The sequence below is a fragment of the Betta splendens genome, chromosome 4 (genome assembly GCF_900634795.4).
Source record: "Betta splendens chromosome 4, fBetSpl5.4, whole genome shotgun sequence".
NCBI classification, from domain to species: domain Eukaryota; kingdom Metazoa; phylum Chordata; class Actinopteri; order Anabantiformes; family Osphronemidae; genus Betta; species Betta splendens.
In genome coordinates this window covers 16,782,006-16,799,876 of record NC_040884.2, presented here as the reverse complement: position 1 = coordinate 16,799,876, position 17,871 = coordinate 16,782,006, and the positions used below count along the sequence as shown (strand labels likewise).

Genomic DNA, 17,871 nt, shown 5'->3' with positions numbered 1-17,871 from the left:
TTTTACCATTTTCATAAATAATACGAAAAAAATCTAGTGAGAAAAATAACGACGTCACCTGAACATTACGGCGGGTGTATGACGATGAGTAACAGATCCGCTAAAGTTATATATAGGTTTTAGAAAAATAAGAATAAATAATTTGATTCATTGTCATATGTTTAAAACATTTTTATTCCATTTTAAGATTAAAGCACTGGGAGCGTAATCATTTATCACTCCCAAAAGTTTAGAACATTTTATTCATACTGATCCAAAATTCCAGAGCCTTCAAACTACAAAAACAAAAACCATCACACTGTAAAAAATGATACATGTAGATAACATATGAGCTCCCAGCTGTTAGAGGATTGCTCACATTCGCCGTAAAAGCATTCCAACATCTCATGCAGCCATGTGTTAATACATTGAACATTTGTTGAAATACATATATACATCTGTTATCAGATCTACTAACTGACCACAAACCCATTCATGGTCAGCCAGATTCATCAGGAACACAGACATACATCCTGACTAACTATTGTTTTGTTCACAGTTAATCGAATTCAACACTATGTCACAATCATTAAAAATCCAAAAGCCGTTGTCAGTTTCCCTAAATCGATTTCAATTTATTTTGGAAGAGCTTGCAGCATAAGCGATTACAGTTATGTTCTAATAAATTGTCATAATGAAGTGAAAACAATGTTCCAGTGTACATGACAAAAGTACCAGACACTTTGGATGCCTATTACAATTAGCTAGACTGAACTCTAATTTTATAATGTTTTGCTCTAAACCAAAACAAACACATTAGAAAAAGGTTGTTTCTGTAGTTGTGTTTAAAGTCGGATGTACTTCATATTGAACAAGGTAGTAACTGGCAACAATGCACCCACCACATTTATCTTTATTATGGAGAAGTGAAAAAAAAATACTGGGGGAGGTTACATTAATTACATTCTCAGGGAAGGTTTGCAGCTGGTCATACATGTTTTATATTAAAATGAAATGCTTCCATGTGAATAAAATTATGACAGAACTCTTGGTGCAGAAGAAAAACAATCCTTACTAGTTGTGTTTCATGTTAAGTAAATGACAAAACAAGTTAAATATTTCAGAAAAAAAAATCTAAAACAGTTTTAAGCTTCTACATAATCCAGGCTTCTTTAGCAATCCAAAAAGTTTGCAGCCATGAGCAGTTCCAGTGCGATCTCTGGTGCGATTGGGAATTCAGGTATTTCTGTGGAACTGTTGGTGTAACGGACCTTGTAGGTAAAATACATGCAAACCTTCGACAGGACATGGGAAGGAATCTCCCTGAAGTTCACTTCATTGGTTTCGTTTTCAGCAAACTGGCCTGCAAACAAGGTTATGCTCTACATAAGTGCAAATAAAGCATTGTGACATAAACATTTAGGTTATTTACAGGTGGTAGATAACACAAGTTGGACTGTTTCTGTACTGGATGTGCTGGGAACTAGTAAATAAGACTATTTAATCCACCAATAGATTACATAAGCAGCAAAGCAATTTGAAGTAACTTAACGTGTTTTAAAACTAAATGCTCACCTGGGCCACTTAACATGGCTTTGATAGTTCCAGATGTCAAGGCATGCTCTCGTTTCACAATAAATTCGTGGCCATCTGATGAAATCAACTTCACATACATGGCATCTGGACCTTCACAGCCCCCATAGGTTCTTTCTTCGCCATCTGTGTGACAACACAGTTCGTCTCAAACAGGTGCGAAAATACGTCAAGCAAATACAATTTGTGAGTAGAAGACCCTTCAGTCATACGTAGAGATGTTTTGTCCGTAATCACTCACCCATACTGATCCACAGATGTTAATTCTGAAAAGTAATTGCAAAACGTCAGAACGCTTTCATAAGATTTACAACGTGACCATCTGCGTAGATTATATGTAGCAACAAAACGTTAAATATAACGTCTTCATAGCCAGGCCTTCGTTCCTAGTTATTTGACAATTTGTGTACCTTCACGGTAAACTAGAGCAAACAAACAGCTAATACTAGTGTACCAAGTGTATATATAATCAAAATAAATCTCTGCCCTGCCACAGCGGCGAATGTCTTTTTCACTAAACTGTTTTTTATGAGTTCGCAGCCGCTAGCTTTGGCTAACCTACCAAGCTAACGCGAAGCAAACAGCGTTACGTCTTAAACCGTTAGGGTTAGGCAACAACAGACAAACAGTTGTCAAACAGTTGTTGTAATTACGTCAACACAACAAATGTAATAACTTGACGTTCCTTACCACTCTGTTGTTGGATGCGAACTGGCAATTGCGTCTTAGCTAACACTAACGCTACTAAACTGTTGACACCCGGAACCAGTTTGTAGAAGCACCCGTCCGCAATATATTACTTCCGTAGGTTTTCACTTTTCAACACAAACGGTACCGTTCACTGACCTATATGCCGGCCAAGGTAAAAATAGTCTAATTAAAAATTTTATTCCAGTTTATTGTTTTTGTTCTTGACACATTTCAGACAAAATGATTTATTGACATAATATCCAGTGCTATCTAAAATTCCCAAATTAAAATGTACGCAAAAAATATTATTTTTGGCTAATAAAGCATCAAACACATTTTAAACAATTTTATCAGACTATTAATATGAAATATTAATAATCAGATTGAATTTTAACAATTACTTGAACGAATGCCATATAAAAACGCTGCACTTTTTATTGCCATTGTCATTACTTAATTAAACCTGAAGATGGCGCTTAGGATTCAACTTAACCTGACTGTCTTGTCATGTGTGATGGGTAAGAGCAGGTGCTGATTTGGCACGACAGACACATTTTACAGGCCCATAAATTTGTATGTGAAAAAAACGAAAGACAAGGTTCTAACTCATATTGCTGAGGTTGAAATACTACAAAATCTATCCGTTAATCAAATTATAAAGAATTGTAAGATAATTGTTGCAAGTATGTGACAGTATAAATAGTGGATCCACCAAAAATACCAAACAATCTCAGACTATATATTTTTAAAAAATTTTCAATTTCAAACTACATAGTTTACCATTTTTATCAGCAACAAATCATTATATATTTTAAAGTCTTAGTTAAGGTCCTTGCATCGCTGCTTTGACCATGTGGGTAAAATTGGCTTTTTGCTACCACAAATCTTAACTGTGACAGCAGAGGTAACACATGACCTGTCTTACAGTAGGACCTGGTTGAGCTTGTGTCAGTTCCAGAATGTTCTGGACTCATTCCTGTGCGTGGCGTGTTGGTTCTCACCCACGGATTACTTGCTTCTAAACACACATGCACAAACAATTACTGACCTTCCAGTCCCCTATTACACCATTAGTGCTTATGATCAGAGCGGCGGGTGGTAGCGGCTGCTTTGATGTCTCTGATACAAACTGCCCCACTGCAGCTGCTCTAAGCTCTATTTTGGGAAGGACTGCTGTGGGCCCTTAGAAAAGGGCTTCCTTAACACACACAGTACATGAAAACACTCCTGTCAGGGGGCAGTGAGCTTGCTAGAAGAAGCACTTGTCAGTCTACTTGTTCTAATTAAATGTTTGGGTTGGTCTGACATTTTAGGCTTTCACACTGTGAGTCCATAAACAGCCAATGTGATTTACATTCTTACAAATCAGCAAAAATGCCTTCTATGCTTATATAAATGATAAATCTGTGTCATTCTCCCCTTAATGCCATTAATAACTCAGAGTCAGTCAAATGTCAACGGATGTCTTTTGAACAGTACAATGTCTTGGTTAAAGAAGCCCTAAATGAAACCAGGTCAGGGTTTTAGTCATAACAGAGAAAGACGGGGCAGGAATGTCTGTGGGCATTTCTTCCCCGAAAAGAGGGTAATGCTTGTCACTGTGAATTTGAGGGTACTGTTCATTTTGCCCGCAGCAAGTCGTGGTGTCCTGCAAATCTCATGTTAGCTGTGACCTCACTAATATCTTCTGCAGAGGAACATGAGCAGCGTACAGGATTTCACAAACACGTGTGTCTTATGAGTTGAAAGATTAAATTATGTTAAATGTAACTACTTATATGTATAGAGTTTAGTGATCTGCATAAAAAGCTAGCACCTCTGTCTTTTTATTTGGTATGATTGTATTGTTTTGGTTTCATTTCCCAGTGACAAAATAACCTGCAATAAAAAAAATAAATAAAAATGTATTAAATTAATTCTTAAGTAAAACATTTTGGAGAAACACAAAGTCTCACCACTTTCTTGTGTTCCAGTGTTTCAGCTCCCATTTGCTGTTAGCACGACACCAAAGTAAGTCATAACTTTTGGTGACAGTTCTGGACACTGACTCATGCAGCCAAACACATCTGTCAAGTGTGATTCTCAGATAAACATAATAGCTGGTGATCTGATGCATAATACAAACCAACCACTAACGTAATTAAAGGTAATTTGATGTTGTACATCAACACAATACATTATGAGTCACTGAATCAAAATGATACTTAAAAACGACCATCCTGAGGCTGACGCACTTGGGGGTCAAGCTTGGTTCTATTATGATAATTGACTCCAGTGTTATTATAATTTACGCCCGAACATAAACAGAACTCAGACTGACTTGTACTGTACTTACTGTACATGGCATAATTGTGTTTGCTTTGCAATGAGTACCCACACAGCAGAGCACACGGGAGCATTAGTGCCTAATGGTTGGCCTTAGATGACAGGATAGCTGGTTTACAGCATTATGATAATATAACTGAGACGTCTTTGTGTAAATATATCAGACGAAGCCATGCTAAGCTAAGTCGTTGTGCAAGTTATGGAAAGACGATCTGCTTAATACTGATGTCTTAGCAACTGTTTTGAAAAATGCCCGTCACTGATACGCTCTCACTGCTTACAAGCCTTAATCCCATTTTAGAAGCACAACCAAGCTGCGTTTTGCTTAGAAAGGGCGTAGTGTGTTGTATACACACAAGAAACTCTTGGTTTCATCTCAGTGGATGTAAGTCAACCTCCCAGGCACAACAAAAAAGGAACAAAACTTTTAATTTATTAAACCAATCAGTAAGTGAGGAGCTCAAGTGAGCCCTCACAAAAAGACTAAGTAACTGAAATAATTTAGAGTGTAAATAAAATAATTATTAAAAGTGATGAATACATTCAGTTAAGATGACCTGAAATCAGCATTATTTAAAAAAATACATTTAAAATGTACTGGGGAAAACTTTAAGAGTAGATGCATTTTACAATTTAAATCTTTATGGATTAATGATTTATTGATGAAACCAATGCTCACTTCCTTAAACAGTCTGAGCCACTGTTGTCCACAGTCCTGCTTATAGAGTAAATGCTCCATGTGTCTCATCATGGGCAACATTAGATTCGCGGCCCTCATCGAACTTATTGCTGTCACTAGAATTTGTAAAATGGCCTCTAAGAAAGAAGGATACGCTTATAAGGTTTTGGTTTATATTTGTCCAGGACTCCTTGTGCAACTAAATCTTGTCCAGCTTGCTGCACCATATGAGAATAGTAACAGAGATATTATATACTATTACTGACAAGTTCGGCTTCACGCATGCGTCTTAAGTGGCAGGATTACACAGTAACACATGTAATATTCCCTCCCACTGCTAATAATGGCACCTGGTAATTTTAAAACTGCACATGAAAGTAAAAAGGTTGAATGTAGCCACTTAGTTCCTGCAGAGAACCAAGAGATGCTGCAAGATCAGTGCCGCCTGGTGGCATCAGAGAGAAGAGTACAACCAGTGCACGAAATGGAGTTTCTAGCAGGTGCTGGTGTAACGCTACACTAATCCAATGCTGATCAGCAGTGGAAACAGTACAAACTGACCCGAGACAAACCGGGGCACCTGCCTGCGCTCACACGGCTAATGTGAGACCCCGGTGAGAAAAAAAAGTTTGATTTGATGCCTGGTCTGTTCCCCCCGGATCTCATTATGAGAAGGTCACCAAGAGGCCATTACTGCTGGGAGGCAAAGCACAGATGAGACGACGAACCCTGGACACACACACACACACACACACACACACACACACACACACACACACACACACACACACACACACACACACACACACACACACACACACACACCAGAGAACATGAGACTGGAATTTAAAACAGTCTTATAAGACAAGTGACAGTCTTTGCATCCATCATTTGAAATCCACCTGTGGGCTGTATGTATATATATATATATATATGGGTTATTAATAGATGTGTATATTTGTATATATACACTATATTTGTGTTTTCAAGTAAGTATAAGAAAGTCCACATGTGATGGTGATGCACGTTGGCGAGAGCGCATACAAAATGAAGATAGCAATCAGTCTGCACGTTAACAGTATAACATCTTTATTGTTATACACTTAACTTCATCTCCAACGACTTTGCACAAATCAGTGGGGTAACATGAACCTCAGGATATCAAAAGCCTCCTACAGTTCCTTGCGTACGCCAAATTACTCAAACAAGTACACCTGCCTCTCACGTCCCTAAATGGTACATATAGTACAACCAATTAGAAATAAAGGTTTTTTTTCTTCCACTTTCAAACATTACCATGTGCATTACGTTACCAATTACAAACAACTTCTATTCATTGTCAAAATACAGGTGTGCAAATTGTTAGAAAAATACCAACTCATACCAGATTCTGTATTGTGCTCTGTAAAAATTTTTACAAATAGTATATAATAATCTATATATAAATTTTCCCAACATGCAGTCTTGCATTTTCAAAAAAATATCCCATAAACAGGCTGTTTGGTTAAACGCCGGCCTTCACCATGCTTGTGTGAAGGTGGGGTAACGAACAGAAACAGGGCAGAGAAACTTCATGTTATTCAGCAGCGGATTTGATCGTTCATCTTCTTGGTCTTTATCTTTTCATTGACTTTTCAGATTTTCAGTGGATTCCAGTCTTCAAGTGAAGCATGCTGCTCATTTTGTAATAGAATATACACTGTTGTCAAGTTTAATGCCGTGAAACGTCACCGTGAAGTCATATTAATCAAAGCCCTTTTTTATGATGACCACTGTTCATAAACACGTCTGCAGTAGAATGAATAAATAATTAATCTTTGCAGTGATGACAGGAAATATAAATAACCACTTTTAAACTCAAAGAAACTCATGCCACACCTGCAACGAAGACTACGAGCAGCTACGACGAGGCAAGCTGAAAGCGTGATTCAGAGGACCCCCCCCCCCCCACACACACACACATAACTACGTTAAGACAAGGATGGTCTCACTCGCCCTCCCCTCTGTCCTCATCGGTTTTATGAGGTAAACAGTTCTACTGTTAAAGACTTTTAAAGGCATTTCTCCTTCTCCCTGGTGTCACGTTTCCCAAGACCTCAATATATTCAACTGTGAATGTCAGCAAGACCGTTTGTATCCAGGGTCGTGAGCGTGCGAGCGCTGCAGGGCCCCTCAGCATGAGAGCGCTGTACTAAACGGAGAAACAGTCTCCGCAATACCTTTCCTATCTGATTTAATATATAACATAAGACATTTATTACTTCACTCTCACAGTGCTTCCAAGCGAGCGGCTTTAAATTATGTGTCTGACAAAATAGATGGAACATTGTTATCATTTACAACCACTACTTTTTTTTGGCAAAATATAATTTTCCTTTAAAAAAATAAAACATATTGCACTTTCAGTAAGGTGAATGTGTGATGTCAAATTCTGATGAAGTGTGTGAAATTAATTCCAATGACTTTTCAAAATAAAAGGGAAAACAGATTGGTTTAGTCATTCTGAGAAGAAATAAACTTCCTTTTTACTCCTATAAGCTTTTTTCGACCAACATTCAGAGAACAACAATGGACAGAGCTACGATACGACAAAAAGAAAACAAATAAAAGCTAAATGTTAAAACTGTACCATGCACGGGGAGTGTTTCAGAGCAGTGTATCCTGGGTCACAAAGGTGATGAGTGGATTAACAGAGTAAGACTGGCTAGTGACCGTGCTAGCACCGACTGCTGGCGACGGCCGCGCTCACTTACTTCTTGCAAAAGTGTTGTGAACCCCTAAAGTTGCTCAGAGCACCCGTGCACGCTCCCATGGCGGCTGTCTTCACTCCCCCCCCCCAACACACACACACCCCTCCCGGGCCGCGGGGCTCACATCTCCCCATCAAAACGTCAGATGGCAAAATAGAAAGGCAGCTGCTTGCTCCCGTCATCTAAAAGTGCATCTCCACACTCTCTTCCAGCAAAGCCCGTCAGCCCCCATCTCTGCCAAGGCAGTGGAAGTGGGCTACAGAGACCCAGTGCTTGGATCAGCACACGTGTGGGTTTCAGTTACTTCTTTTTCCAGACTGCGTATGCTTGGTTGCATTTTTAAACTTTGAAAAAAAAAATCTCACAAGACACGACATTTCACCTCAGCTTTTCGGAGAAGCCGAGGGAGTGCTAGATGACGGGGGCTGGCCATGGACGAGGCCCCTCGCAGGTCGGTGGTGGTGGTGGTGCCTTCCTGCCGCTTCCCTTCAGTGTCAACGCTGACTCTCAAACACCTACGGCCACCCCCCACGTCTCTCTGGCGCCATCTTTAATTATCAAGGCCGGCGATGCAACTGCACCGGTTGCCATGGTTTCACTGCAACATAAGACAGTTTTGGTTGTCACATTTAGAGACATTGTGGCACACGGGATGCGCAGAATGTGAGGAGGGAGGGCAGATGCATTTTTGGAGATCAATTAGTTGTTTGAGTGAAAGAGAGAAAGAAAAAAAAAAACTTACCCGAGAAACAGCATCATGTCAGGAAATGGACAAATATAATAGCAAGGCCAATATTCAACAGCATTACCATAGCAACAAGGACCGAGTTAGGGCCCTGCGAGAATGGAGATAAAGATCAGATCTCAAATAATATGTTGAGAACATCAACTACAACATCGTCTACAGTTGAAAACCTATTGAAGGGAAAGAAATGTAAATTATTGTAATGAACGGTCTAACTCATGTAAGGTTAAGACCCCTCTACCTACCGATTCCTCCATGCTTTCTGCAATCTCCATACTGGCTTTCTTAGTGTCTGTGAGGCTCTTTGGCTTTATGGAATCCTGCTTCCTGAGTTTAGTGTCGCTCTTGCTCTCCGCTGTGGAGGCTGGCTTAGGAGTGGGGGTACTAAAGGACTTAGGGGGCGGCGGGGGCATACGTGCCAGAGCCAGGGCACTGGGCTCTTCGTCCAGATACTCCTCGGGGTCCGGAGGTGGGCGCACCCTCGTAGGGGCCTTGACGTAGTAACTGTGGTACTCGGTGTGGAGCTCGCCGTTGACTGGAATCGCAGGAGGCTGTGGAGGAGCGGACGTGGGGGGGGGCTGGGGAGCTTTAGCGGGCTTAGGCGGAGCCTCGGCATGCACGTGAGAACCTTTGGGCCCATCGACCACGGACAGCCTCTCTTCTTTGTTCTGCTTCTTGCTGGACCGCTCGTCCTTGTTGGTTTTATGACTGGGCTTCTCTTCTTGTTTGCTCGTCTTGCGAGAAGGTTTCTCCTCCCGGCTGATTTTGCGGCTGCCGCTGCTGTTGGCGACTTGGCCTTTTTTCTTGCTAGACTGAGGCGAGGGGGGAGGCGAGCCTCCAGGACTAGCCACGGGGGAGTGGGGGGGAGTTGTACCTTTACGGTAAAAGTGCGGAGAATCCTTCGGGGAGCTCTCCTTTTTTTCAACGGGGACTTCTTTAATCTCCACTGGCTCCTTTAACTGCTGTTTTATGTAGTCAGGTCCTGGAGAGGTGAGAGAGGAGACACATCATGCTACTAGCCGGTTACAGCTGGCCCTTTACAAATAAATCATTTATGAACATATGCATATTACATAGGCAGCCATTCGGCAAAGATTAAAGGAGGGAAGAGGGTGAAGCTGAGTGAAATCAGGGCCGTCAACATCCTTCCACAAAGGAAGCATCATCTTCAGGTTCATCCTCATCATCACTTAGTCTCCTCATCTGTTATTTTCATTAAAGGCCTAAAAGAGTTAAAGGCAAACTGCACATCACTGCGTCCGACCTTCTCCTGAAGGTGAACATGGTTTTGTATGTAGTAAAAACACAGATCATGTACTTTATACTGGGATCTTATACTGTGCTCAAAGATCAGGTTGGAAGCCGTGACTTTTCAGACGTTTTGCAATTCAGCCAACCATTGGACTCTATATACTCAGTCGACGCAGGGTAATTAGCACATCAACATGCATGACTCGCCGCGTTCATGTTGATGCATTTGTTAGCGACCGAAGTGCTGGTCTGGAAAACGGGCTCATGTCACAGATCAATCGCACGGATGTGGGGTGTCTCTTACAGAACGTCGTCCAAAAAATTTGCACGCTCTCATTCAATGCTAATTAGTTATTAGATTTATTATTCACACTTATCACGTCCAGGAACGATTATGCACACATCACATCCACAGGGGAACAAGTGTATCCAATCCCACGCGAGTGTAAAAGGCCTCTTCACAGAAGGTTTTCAGGCCCTGGTACTCGTAAGCCTCAAGTATTTTTAAGCCGCGTGGCATTCTTAATATGTTTTATTATCGGTCCCACTACAAAGCGATGGGTGGACGTTTGAACGTCTGCAGGGCTTAATGTATCTACTGGTCCTAATTTCACACCATAATTCAATAAGAGTTAGGCAGGTCTGAGCAGTTCCACTCTGTTGGGGACAGATTCCTGTGATGGGTTCCCGGCATTTTCCAAATGGTTCTCGCCTCTAAAAGCAAACCCCCCCTCAGCCCCTCTCTCGCTTGGGCCTTAGTAGCCTCAAATCACTGCAATTCAAGCAGCAAAGTAAAACATTTATTAAATTTGACTGTTTCTGTGGATATTTGAGTAAACACACATCTACAAGCTTCAGTGGGACCTGAATGTGTATGAGTTCTGTTTGGATCACGAGTCATTAAGTCCAACATTTGCATTATTTTACGTATTTACCACTATTAATATTCAGTTTCATTATATTCTATATGTCTGTTCTGTGGGTTGTAATCGCAGCATGTTTAACACGTTCATATTTAAGATTGATGACTCAGTTTGTAGCTTGTTGGAGCTCCTCTTTCTTCCTCCTACTCACCCTGGCAGATGGGCCGAGGGAGCTGTCGCTGATTGGCGAGAGAACGTCTACTACTGAACATATACACACACACACATTTGCATTCACAGATAAAAAATGCAAGTAAACCAGGTCACTCTGTCTGCGGCGAGTGATAGAATGCAACTGGCGTCTTTGTGCAACTCTGAGAAAAAGGGCATTTATAATAAAAGATATAATTTCAAATATTAATAAATGCAAAACTCGAGCTGCTTTTGTAAGACAAACTTCTCGACACCTGCCACTGTGGTTAAAAGCAGCACCTGCTCATGTCTGGGTTTCAGCACTGACAGACCCCGGCGTTTTATGGGTCCACCTGGTCTGAGTGTACCTTGACTGGGTCAGACAGGGCAGTAAGAGATCTCTGTCAGGGCCTGTTACCCCCGAGCCCCCGTCCCCTCCAGTGACCGGCTAAAGGAAGGGACAGCTGCTCTGCGTCAGCCCCACACAGGGGCGAGAGCGCGGCTCAGCTCCTCTCAGCGCACAAGGATTCCAGCTATGTCTCCATTAGACCACAGCAAGTACACACTGGCACCAAATATAACCCAATTAACGTCACAGGCCCGGGCCACGCCTCGCTAACCATTTGCTGTGTGTGAACCAATCGTGAAGGTCAGGGTCCTGTTCCCCGTGACCCTCTTCTTCCTTTTGAAGTGCCCAGTCCCAATCTGGGCGATAATCTGCCATGAGTCCGAAATGTCAATTACAAACAACAAGGGGTTTAGACCCATAGTTGTTACCATAGAGGATGTATTAGATGCCGCGGGATGAGGTGAGTTTGTTAAAGTCACACAAATGATGATAAGTGAAATTAAAGGGCTTTTCCTTCCTGCACCAGCGACGACTCTTGCTTCAAACAGAGGAAGGAACAAACAATAAAACCGCAACAGGCTTTTGCTCGAGCTATCAAACCCCGGTGCTGCCCCTTATTATAACATCACCCCATCACTCATTCATGATCCGACTTATAAGGCAAGAACACTCTCTCCGCGCCGACTTGTGAACCCAGAAACCATCGGGTCTGCCAAGCATGACCTTCGTTTTCCACAACACAAACAAGCCGCGGCGTCTGGCCCGGGCCGCCCGTTTCTGTGGCTTAGTGAAGGGACATGCTTGAATGGACACCATTGTCACTCTATTTGTCACACACTATTTTGCGGGGCCTTTTGGACGGGGCCCAAGGTCGGCCGGCTCACGGGGCTAAATATACACCACGCAGTGCCAGAGGAGAGGCCGGTATACGTCGCACACTGTAAATAAAAATAAACAAAAAAGTCATCACCATGCACTAATTGAGCCGGTGCACAATCAGAACAGCGTGCCAGTAAGATCCGACCCAACAGAGGCTCCTCTGACTCTCCCTGCTGGATTTGTTTGTAACTCAATAATATGCTGCTCTTTATTACTGCCTTGTAAAACTCAGGTTACCTTGTAAAAGAACTAAAGAGTGCAGCGTCGAGCTCCTGAGCTGTGAAGGGTTTTGCACAACAACCTGTTACAGGCCTTTAAACTAGACACCGTCTTCAGTCCAGCTTCAGCTGGGTGGCGAGCACATATTAGCACAACAGAGACTCACGGGCGTGTGTTGGGTGCGAGACCCCGCCGTTAAAGGTTACCTGGTTGGTAGAAATTGGGGGCGAGCTCCCGAGCAACCGCCCTGGCGATTTCGGAGTCGTGCACAGCCGAGAGAGCAGCCTGATCGGCGGCTTCGCTTTTTGTCCTGGCGTGGGCTGTTCTGTGGGAATAAACACACACGTGCACAAAAAAAAAGACAATATTAGGAGTGTTTGATGAGTTAGAAGGAGAAACAGTCTTGTTACTTTTCCTTTGTTACACATGAATCAGTAAGAGAGGAATCACTGTTTGATGTCTTCTTCCATCCTTCCATTTCCCTCCTCATCTTTGAGCCCTTTCGCTCAGCCCGTCCCTTTCCGGCAGAACATAACACCTCTCCATGTGCTTCTATCTCAAATCCAAATCCTGGTTTTCCAAATAGAGCACAAACACATCCAAGCAAGACCTTAATCCAGCGTGGAGTGTTGCACTGCTGCTGGACCACAGGGGAGAGCTGCCGCATAGAGGCGGCTTAGGCTTGGATCAGGTGGCACAAATCAAATAAATACAACATACAGTAGTTTTAGGAGACAGAAGTTATGAAGCGGACCCATGCGAATACTACAAATTAGAAGACTGGACAAAACCTTGTCTGAAAACAACTTTTATCCACAGGAAATGTTATAAGAAATATAGAAAGAGAATATAGATAACACACAATAGAGTTTTTCATCCAGCTTGACAAAAGCTTGTCTTTATGTACTGTATTATGCTGAAAACCAAAAGGCAGATAAGTCAAATGTTTCGGGATCAATGTGAGCTTAGCGTTAGCATTGCGAGGTATTATGGGAGCGTACCATGGTGAGAGCGAAAGGGGACGGGGGACGACGCGCGGGTGAGTGCGCTGCTCGCACTGGGGAAGGAGGACGGAGGACGCGTCTTCCCACCACGATCCCTTGAATAAACAAAGCACCGGCGGATTAGCCGCTAACTGTACAGACAATGAGTGGATGCTTCTGCACGTTATGCGCCTTCATCCATCTATTGACCCTGCATTCCATCACCCCCTCCCAACATCCCTGCTCCTCCTCTTCCTCCCTGCTTGTGTCTTTGTTGCAGAGTGACCCCCAAAGAACAGACGCCTCCGTTTGGAGCTTCTTCTCTGTCCTTGGACTCGGGGTTGTTCTGTTTTTGACAAGCTCAGATATTAAAATGCATGAGGACCCATATGCTGGTTTGGGAGATGGGCAGTTTCCCCTCCAAAAATAAGGCCCAGTGTCGTGCACGGACAAAGGACACACTCAGGCTGCGTTCATGGACAGCGCAGCTTCTGGAAACCAGCGACCATCTGGAGATGAATATTCAGTTTCCTCACAGTAAGTCATGTAATACACAATAACTTTTTATTTGCAAGAATTTCTCTGGGGCGGCTAAAAGCAAATATAACTTGATGGTCTTCCCGTAGTTAAGAGCACCTCACTGTCAATACAGCATTCCAGTTACATCACACTCCTCACACGCATACTTCCGGCATCCACTTGCCAGACATTGTTGCCACAAGGACAGACATGCTTCTATTTCTGCAATGCGCCGTCAAGTGAAAGGAGGCATGAATGCGTCACGGATGTATACAGCATGCCCAGGACATATCCTAAAGATATTAACAGTTGCCTTTGAGGTAGAGTGGGCACAGAGGAAGCAATGCAGACTGCTAGAGACGCGGTGTCTGGTGGTGGGAGGTGACAGGCAGAAAATGATGGGGGTAGAAGGTGTGATAGAGCAGCAGGACAAGAGGAGAGTGAAATAGAAGGCGAGAAAACATGGGCACGCGGAGAGGAGAGACGAAAGGGTTGGTAAATTTCATTGCATGCACACTTCTGGTCCTATAGCAACCGGCATCAACACATTCCACCGTCCGCTCTGCTTTTAGCTCCGTCTTAGCTTCCGCCGGCTCCTGGGGGGGAAATAGCTGCCTCTTTAGCTGCTAAACGCTAAAGCGGCCGGCTTCGAACCGCGACGGAGCACTTAGCGCCCGCGCTGCACATGCTAAACGAAGGCAGCAGGCACATCTGTGTGGGTCGTACGCGACGCTGAACGCCACGTTGCAGGCGACGCATCGGAGCCTGTTTGTCGACTGCATTGTGTTCATGGCTGCAGACACAGTAGGAGCCCGGCTAGACGCTCTCACGCGCGCTCATGACTAACCTTTGGGAAAGTTTGGACTCGTGTAACTTCTCAGACAGCCGTCAGGCCCCCTCTGCTTGCAGCCAATGCAGCCTTTGAATATAAAGCACCACCTGTTCACATCTCGTGTGTGTTCCGGCCTGGCCGAGGGCAAAACGAGGTTTTTCACTTGGTTTTGAAGGAAGGTGACGTGCTACTGATGAAGGGTTAGTCAAATCCTTGGCTGGTGTCATTACTGTGACAAAGCATTCAGTGGGTTTGACACTGTGTGGCAGGTGCTGTAGAATGTACATGTATGGGTGTCATAAGGAACAACACAATGTAAAGGTAGACCCTCCTTGGTATTTAGAGCCGCTCAGCTGTGCATGCATGGGGCCGTAAGCTTCCAGGTATTGGGGGCTCATACGTGCACATTCCATAACCCTATCCAAGCTCCAAGGCTGGAAACAGGAATGCTGACTGGGATCTAACATATAATAAGATGCAAGATGAGCCCCAGCCATGTCTTGTGTTAAAAACAAGCTAAGGTTATCGAACCCAAACAGTCCCTGGGCCCAAATGTTCTTGCAGGACATTGCAGGACGTCTGCACATGTTAGCGCGCCGCGTGCCCTGGACATTTGTCTCTAGCCGTTGAATTCCAGGCTGGTGCTAATTCAGGATTACTCAAGCATGACTAACGGCGTTAGTGGTTGCCTGAAACCGACTCTGAAATAATTCAGGAATTATTCCTAGGCTGAAGTGTGAGCTCACATTACCGGGGGGGTGTGCGGTGAGTGGGGGGACAATGACTGCAGCAAATGAGGCTTTAAATGTTAAGACAGAGAGGCTGTTGCGTTAAGATAAGCTGACTTTATCCTGCAGGGTGAGGTATGGTATTGTGTAGTGACAGCATCAGGGCACCGGCTAATAGATAGTAAGCGGTTAAGTGTTGTGTGCGTCAAGCGTTTGACATCTGAGGACCCCCTGATGAGGTGCAAGGCCAGACCACTGGGCCTTTTCCCATCTCTTTTGCTCCTTCTGGTGCAACACAGTGGCATGAATGCCACACAGTAAAATATATGAATAATGAATATGAATCTCCTACAGTATCAGACCAGCAACGGCACAAGGAGGCAGCGTGGAGAAACTGTTGCAAGGGTGGAAGCATGAGGCAGCAAACCAGAACAAGACAATAACTAGGAAACAAAACGCAGCTGTCGGGGAATGAATAAATGTGTCAGAGGAAAAGAACAGAAGAAACCGAGCGAAGGTACCTACAGCAAAGTACTCAGCAACAAGTAATAAAACAGTGAGAACAAGGCCCTTACTACACTAGTATCATGCCTATCATTGGACTAATGTCTGAGCTGTAGCTTCATGACTCCACCTTTCTATTTATCATGAAACAATACATATCAGGGAGCAGAGGCTGCAGAGACGCACTCACAAACACAGACTTCTGATCAGATTTCTGGGAATAAGAATAAGAAGAATCAGTTTTGATTAAATAGAAAAAAAATCCCTACACTCCACTGACATTTTGGCTGTGGATTACAAACAGGCCTAATCTCCCACTGACGCTTCCTCTCAGGAGCTTTGCAAATGTATTTCATATACATTTTTGGTAAATACTGGATTAAAAGGCTGCTTCTGAGCAAGTTTTTAACGCAAAGCAATAAAAAACAATAATTACACAATTAGACACTTTGATCAAATGATCAAATAATAATTGTTATTCAAGGAACGGGCCATTGTGTGTCGGCATCCATCTGGGTTTACTCTCAGCAGCTGCTGTTACCTCGGTAACTGAAGGATTGATAGGATAAACTACTTATCCTCATACCCGTATGCAACCCTGATGCAAATTATGACATGGCGTGAGATGCAAACACAAACACAGAATCACACACAAGCGCTTCGACCTACACCTAAAGTAAGCCGCCTCTCATGCAAACGATTGTGTGCACACACAAGCATGAAAGCTGACGAGAACCTTCACTGAGGTTATCAGAGGATAACTCTGATGACTGGAGGATCAGGGGATGAGTGTGTTTGTGTTTATCCATCAACACAACTGAAACATTCCATTATTCTGCTGTGAGTCTTCAACAGGAGATGGACACGATGCCTTAAAGGATCAATAACAACAGTTTCCAAACCAAACGTGCCTCTTCACTGCTACTTTCTAAAGATCAGTCCTCCAACAAATGGCTCACACGATTATGATGGTGGCTAGGTGGTAACCATGGCAACCGCAGAGCCACTTGAGAACGCAGTCCGACCAGGCATCTGACCTGTTTTTTATAAATGCACAAAAGCACAAACCCACACGGCGGTCCGTGGATACACAAACGCACAACGACCGCGGCATGAATACGAACGGACCTCAACAAAGCAACACAGCTCACGACTTGGCGAGCGAGACACGCGAACGGACTGCGGTACGAGGCTCAGCATCCGAAGATGGACCTGTGCGGGTAAAGGTCACATCGCCTGGCAACCACTCGTGTTTAAGGAATAGTTTTAATTATGGTCTGTTCTCTCTCCGATCTCCTGCCACTATTCAACCAACTGTCTCCACACAACCGTGTGCACACAACCATCAATTTCCTCCTCAGCGCTGACAGAAGCAGCGCTACAGTTTGGTTACGTCTGCCCACACTGAAAAAAATTGGGATGCATCTTCGCACAATCGTCGTTTATGGCCATTGCACAGAAGTAAATACGACAATCAACCACAATACAAAGAGTTCTGGTCTGTTCCCACGCAGTATAATCTATGCAAGCGATTACAACGGTGGTCGCACGAAGGCAAAGCAACACTGCAAATCAATAGGAGGAGTGATAATTCCATAATCCAATACGAGAACATCTGGAGTCGAAGCAGCCTGGACACTCAGTCAGCGGCTGGACAGATTTAGATGCACACGTTAGAATCCGGGTGTTAAAAATACACTGAGCTGTGGTGGCAGGTACAGAGAAGCGGAGCTGACTCCGGTCTTCTTGTCATTCGACATGTGAGCGTTTTGTCATTTCACGCATCCCTTT

General features: G+C 43.6%; 2 protein-coding genes across 3 annotated transcripts in view; both read right to left on the bottom strand.

Moving 5' to 3' along the window:
• Positions 1–156: 156 nt before the first annotated feature.
• eloca (elongin C paralog a) lies at positions 157–2,399 on the bottom strand. Its single transcript, XM_029148718.3, has 4 exons — positions 2,263–2,399; positions 1,814–1,838; positions 1,555–1,698; positions 157–1,342 (listed from the first exon to the last, which is right to left on the bottom strand). Exons 2-4 carry the CDS (start codon positions 1,815–1,817, stop codon positions 1,152–1,154), a joined length of 339 nt encoding a protein of 112 aa, XP_029004551.1. The 5' UTR covers positions 1,818–1,838; positions 2,263–2,399; the 3' UTR covers positions 157–1,151.
• A 3,939-nt stretch (positions 2,400–6,338) lies between these two features.
• Positions 6,339–17,871, bottom strand: part of jph1a (junctophilin 1a) — an 18,048-nt gene continuing 6,515 nt past the window's right edge. The window contains exons 4-7 of one of the 2 annotated variants that reach the window (XM_029147321.3): positions 12,721–12,839; positions 9,007–9,743; positions 8,759–8,852; positions 6,339–8,614 (exon numbers count right to left, since the gene is read on the bottom strand). In XM_029147321.3, the coding sequence (XP_029003154.1) occupies positions 8,772–8,852; positions 9,007–9,743; positions 12,721–12,839 (937 nt within the window). In that variant the 3' untranslated portion in view covers positions 6,339–8,614; positions 8,759–8,771. Of the gene's footprint in view, positions 8,615–8,758; positions 8,853–9,006; positions 9,744–12,720; positions 12,840–17,871 lie in introns of those variants that run through there. The other variant, XM_055508155.1, reaches the window with a different exon arrangement.